The sequence below is a fragment of the Apium graveolens genome, chromosome 5, assembly GCF_009905375.1.
Source record: "Apium graveolens cultivar Ventura chromosome 5, ASM990537v1, whole genome shotgun sequence".
Classification (NCBI taxonomy): Eukaryota; Viridiplantae; Streptophyta; class Magnoliopsida; order Apiales; family Apiaceae; genus Apium; species Apium graveolens.
Window position 1 is genome coordinate 263,107,199 of NC_133651.1, and position 5,655 is coordinate 263,112,853.

Sequence of the window (5,655 nt, forward strand, 5' to 3'; positions counted from 1 at the left end):
CTTCAGGTTCGAAGCAGGCCAAGTACGAGGTACTTCATCACCATTCAGGGTCTCTAACTTGTAGGATCCTCGTCCCAATGTCTTTCTGACCTTGTAAGGTCCTTCCCAGTTAGGGGCTAGCTTTCCTCTCTCCCTTACTCCTGATGCCTCAATCTTCCTCAAAACCAAATCTCCTTGTTGAAAAAACCTTTCTTTAACCCATCTATTGTAATAGAGGGAGGCTCTTCATTGATGCTCTGCATTGCGGGCGTTGGCCTCGTCCCTGACCTTGTCAATGAGATCGAGGGCGAGCCTCATGCCTTCTTCGTTTGTCTCTGGCTCGTAAGCTTCGATCCTAGGGGATCCATGAGTGATCTTAAGGGGCACCACTGCCTCGGCTCTGTAAGCCAACATGAATGGGGTTGCCTCAGTTGTCACTTTGCAGGTGGTGCGATATGCCCAAAGTATAGGCAGCAACTCATCCACCCAAGTGTTTTTCGAGCATTCCACCCTCTTCTTGAGTTCATCAAGGATGATTCTGTTAGCAACTTCCACTTGCCCGTTTGCCTGAGAGTGTGCAACCGAGGTGAAGCGAAGTTCTATGTTATTATCATCACAGTACTCTTTGAACTCTGCATTATCAAATTATTTTCCATTATCCGTGACAAGGATGCGGGGGATTCCATATCAACATATCACATTCTCCCAGAAGAATTGGGCAATTTGCTTGGTGGTTATCTTGGCTAGTGCCTTAGCTTCAATCCACTTCGTGAAGTAGTCTATCGCTACTAAAATGAACTTCCTCTGTCCGGATGCTACAGGAAATGGTCCAAGTATGTCCATTCCCCATATTTCAAAAGGGATGGGTGTGCTGATTGACGTAAGCCTCTCTGGGGGCTGTCGTACTATTGGTGCGTGCCTCTCGCATCTGTCACATTTTTTCATATAAGCCTTTGTATCGGCTAACATAGTTGGCCAGTAGAACCCCAACCGAGTTATCTTGTGAGTGAGGGCCCTGCCCTCCAAGTGTTGTCCATAAATCCCTTCATGGGCTTCTTTTAGTGCCTTCTTTGCTTCAAGAGGTCTTAAGCATTTTAAGTATGAAATAACAAAGGACCTTTTGTAAAGAAGGCCTTCAATCAGTGAGTATCTCAATGCTCTAACCGACAACTTACGAGCCTCCTGGGCATCATCGGGGAGCCACCCAGTTTCCAAGTGAGTTTTGATCGGGTCTATCCAACAACTAGCCACACCGACCGGTGCTATCAGATTTATGACATGAATAGTAGTGGTCTTCAAGACCTGGAAGTAAATACTCCTCGGATAATTCTCTATCTCGGATGAGGCGAACTGAGATAAGGCATCCACCGTAGTGTTCACCTCTCTTAGAACATTATCTGTGTACCATTCATCGAACTGAGTCAGTATTCCCTTTACGACTCTCAGGTACTTGGCCATTGTATCATCTTTGGCCTCAAACTCCCCATTAACTTGAGCAACTACGAGTCTCGAGTCTCCACAGACCTTCAGGTTTTTGGCCCTTATGGCTCTAGTCAAGCCTAAGCCAGCTGTCAATGCTTCATATTCTGCTTCATTGTTTGTAGTCGGAAAATCCAACTTCAGAGCATACTCAATCATAAACCCCTCAGGGCTTTGCAACACTAGGCCTGCACCACTAGATTTTTTTTGGACGCTCCGTCAAAATGGAGAACCCAATATTCTTTCAGAGTTGCTTCTTCATCCTTCTCCCCTTCTCCCGGTTTACTATATCTTACCCCCCGACTTCTTGGTCGTTAATAGTATATTCGACCACGAAGTCTGCTAAGGCCTGAGCCTTGATGGCCGTTCGAGGCTTATACTTAATATCGAATTCTCCCAACTCAATTGCCCACTTGATGAGCCTTCCACTAGCCTTTGGGCTATGAAGAATGTTTCTCAATGGCTGGCCTGTCAGGTTTTCAATCTTGTGAGCCTGGAAGTATGGTCTCAACTTCCTCGAGGCTGTGATGAGAGCAAGTGCGAACTTCTCCGTAGTGGAGTAATTCAATTCCGCTCTATGGAGCACCTTGCTTACATAGTATACAGGCTTTTGGAGCTTCTGCTCTTCCTTCACGAGAACCACACTCACGGCTTGCTCAGATACCGCGAGTACAAATATAGAGTGTCCTCTGGACTTGGTTTAGCCAACAACGGGGCTTCAATCATGTACTTCTTCAGCTGTTCGAAGGCCTCTTGGCTCTCAGCGGTCCACTCAAAGTCCTTCACCTTCTAAAGGGTTTTGAAAAAGGGTAGGCATTTGTCTCTAGACTTGGAGATGAACCTCCCTAGAGCTGCAATTCTTCCTGTAAGCTTCTGAACGTCCTTGATGGAGCATGATGGCTCCATGTCTAGGATGGCTTTGATCTTATCGGGATTGGCCTCTATCCCCCTCTTAGAGACCATGTGACCCAAAAAAAATTCAGATCCAATGCCAAAAGCACACTTGGCTGGGTTTAACTCATCTTGTGGTGCCCCAGCACTTCAAATGCCTCTCTTAGGTGATTAATATGATCGGCCTTGCTTAGGCTTTTGACTAACATGTCATCGACATAGACCTCCATGGTCTTCCCAATTAGATGGGCAAATATCTTGTTTACCAGTCTTTGGTAAGTAGCTCCTGCATTCTTAAGTCCAAAAGCCATAACAAGATAACAGAATACACCAAAGTCGGTTATGAAAGATACCTTGGGGGTGTCATCTTTATGCATTCTGATCTGATTGTAACCACTGAAGCCATCCATGAAGCTTAGCATCTCGTGTCCAGCAGTGGGATCGATCAGGGTATCAATCCTTGGTAGGGGGTAACAATCTTTGGGACAAGCATCATTCAAGTCAGTGAAGTCAATGCATATCCTTCACTTTCCATTGGCCTTCTTAACCATTACGGGGTTGGCTAACCATTCATGGAATTGCACTTCCTCTATAAATCCTGCTTCTAAAAGCTTCTCGACCTGCTGCTTAATGGCTTCCAGCCTATCAGGGGCATAAATTCTCTTCTTTTGCTTTACAGCCTTTCGAGTTGGATCAACGTTCAACCTATGAGTTATCAGGTTAGGGTCAATCCCAGGCATATCAGCTTCTGTCCAAGCGAATACATCTCTGTTCTCTTGGAGGAAAGTTGTTATCCGACCCTTCAAAGGCTTGTCCAAAGATGCCCCAATGTATGTGACCTTTTCCGGGTCTAAGGGATCTAAGGGAACTGGGATCAAGTCCTCCGCTGGCTTTCCTCATAGCTCATCATTTTCTCGGACATCCATGTCTTCTATGGGGAGAACCTTCCCCAGTTCCATCGGGCTTAAGTACTGCAACATAGCAATTGCGGGTCATTTTCTGATCTCCTCTTGCTTCTCCAACACCGTTCCTAGTTGGGAACTTCAGTACCATATGGTAAGTGGAGGGCACAGCCTTAAAAGCGTGGATCCCTATCCTACCCATGATTGCATTGTAGGTAGAGGCTGCCTTGACAACCTGAAAGTTTAACATTTGCGTGGCCTCCTTGGGCTCTTCCCCGATAGTTACAAGAAGTTGTATTGCTCCCTCGACTTTACATTCCACATGGTTGAACCAGTAGATGGGTGCGTCAGATGGAGTTAGCTGAGAGTCATTATAGCCCATCCTTATGAATGTATCATGGAACAGAATGTCCATGGAAGCTCCATTGTCCACTAGGACCCTCATAACAGGACAATTTCCAATTATCGGAGTGATAACCAGAGGATCATCCTGAGGAAATTTCAAACCTTCAAGGTCTGGGTCACCAAATTCAAGTGTCATCTCAGACTTGGAACGCTTAGATGGTTCCCCAACTATGCTCATTACTTCTCTTGTATATGCTTTTCGGGAGTTCCCTGTTGTGCCAGCTACTGTAGGACCCCCCGAGATCATATTAATTACCGGCCCTCGAGGCTGTGGGTTGCGATCTCTGTCGTTACCCCTCCGATCATCATCTCTTCGATCATTATCTCTCTTCTGGCCTTCGGCCTCTTCACCCTTGGTGAAACGTCCAAACTTTCCTCTTCGGAACAGATACTTAATCTCATCTTTGAGTTGCCTACAATCGTCAGTATCATGACCGACATCCTTGTGATACCTACAGTACCTATTCTTGTCCCTCTTTTCGGGGTCTCCTCTTAGTGGCTTCGGCCATTTGAAGTTCTTATCCTTCTCAATTTCCATAAGGATTTGGCTCCTTGGAGCATTCAGCCTTGCATATTCAGCGAATGTTTGTTGCTGATTCTTCTTAGAAGAGGAGGAGTCAGAGTTTTTGCCAATTTGTGGATACTTGTCATTGGCATCATACTCCTGATCCGTCTTCCGCTTCTTGTTCCCAGTAGGTTCGTTACTCACAGCCATCTTCTTCATACTTTCCTCCACCTTAATATATTTCCCAGCTCTATCCTGGAGCTGCAACATGCTTTCGGGAGGGCGCTTAGCCAAGGACATCTTAAAGAACTCATCTCTAGTCCCCTGCTGTAGGGCTATCATAGCTACTTTATCATCAAGATCAGGGACCTTCAAAGTCTCCTTCGTAAATCGATTCAAATACTCTCTCAGGGACTCTTTTGCTCCTTGGACTATACCCATGAGAGATGTTGAGCTCTTCTCGTGCACTCTGCCACTTATGAACTGCTTGATAAAAGCTTGACTCAAGTCCTTAAAAGATCCAATAGAGTTTGGGGGAAGACGACTGTACCACCTTTGAGCCATTCCCGATAGGGTTTGAGGGAAGGCCCGACACTTAATAGCGTCATTAACGGGCTGTAATAATAGGGCGTTAGAGAACGTCCTAACATGATTAGCGGGGTCGCCAGTACCATCATATGCTTTGATGGTGGACATCTTGAACTTTCTTGAGATACGAACATTCATTATCTCATCAGTGAATGGTGGGTTTGGATCATCAGGATCACCTAGGGGCATAAGATCACTTGGATCAGCCCTTGGGGCAGCTGCCCTTCTTGGTATTGGACCATCTAGGTCTATGATTGGAGGAGGATTTCTCCGCCTTGGAACAAGTGGGGGTCTTGGGGCCAGATGTGTCTCCAGGTCTCGCTTCAGCCTTTGGATCTCTGTTTCATGAGCCCTGATACTTTCTTGAACATCTTGGGGATTCATCCCTTGAGTGCTCCTAGAGCGTTGTTCAGTGTCAGCCATCGGCTCCTTGCCAGCACGCCTTCTTTTTGGAGCAACATCATCATCCGATGACTCGGAATCTCTTTCAGTATGAGGCCCAGAGAATTCTTGATCCTCCGGAATAGGAGCTAAGCCACGTATGTATTGAGGCGTCCGCCCTTGTGCTTCACCCCTATCAGAGTGTTCACTCCCTCCTACTTCAGGGTATAGAGGCATCCCGTAAGGGGGGTTAGTGGTCACGACCATTGAGTACTCATACCCAGTGGGTCGAGAGCTCACAGGTGCATGCACCTGTTGCAATTGGGCATTCTTCCCTTGAGGAGCCGGGAGATTCGACCCTTGTGGCTGAGCCTCAGTTTCCCCTACCAGGGTTCCTCCTTGGGGGAGGCATAAGTTGAGTGTGGTGGTACCTCCACCGTTGATGCTATTATTCGTGATGGGACATGAGTGTCTGTCCCACTAGTGTTTTTGCTCCGTGTGTTCACCATGGTTGTTGTAAGTTTC

General features: G+C 46.6%; 1 protein-coding gene across 1 annotated transcript; it reads right to left on the reverse strand.

Annotated features, from left to right (window-relative positions):
* Positions 1-225: 225 nt before the first annotated feature.
* LOC141660923 (uncharacterized) lies at positions 226-5,367 on the reverse strand. Its single transcript, XM_074467902.1, has 7 exons — positions 5,032-5,367; positions 3,294-4,671; positions 2,917-3,199; positions 2,616-2,808; positions 1,755-2,152; positions 679-1,654; positions 226-546 (listed from the first exon to the last, which is right to left on the reverse strand). The coding sequence occupies exons 1-7, from the start codon at positions 5,365-5,367 to the stop codon at positions 226-228; spliced, it is 3,885 nt and encodes a 1,294-aa protein (XP_074324003.1).
* Positions 5,368-5,655: the final 288 nt, after the last annotated feature.

Excerpts from the sequence above, each read along its gene's own strand:
- LOC141660923 (XM_074467902.1), bottom strand. The coding sequence starts at position 5,367 with ATGCCTCTATACCCTGAAGTAGGAGGGAGTGAACACTCTGATAGGGGT. Across the intron at positions 2,809-2,916 it reads GAAGTGCAATTCCATGAATG|GATTGATACCCTGATCGATC; the intron begins GTTAGCCAACCC and ends CCCCCTACCAAG. Across the intron at positions 547-678 it reads CCCAATTCTTCTGGGAGAAT|GCAAACGGGCAAGTGGAAGT; the intron begins GTGATATGTTGA and ends GCACACTCTCAG.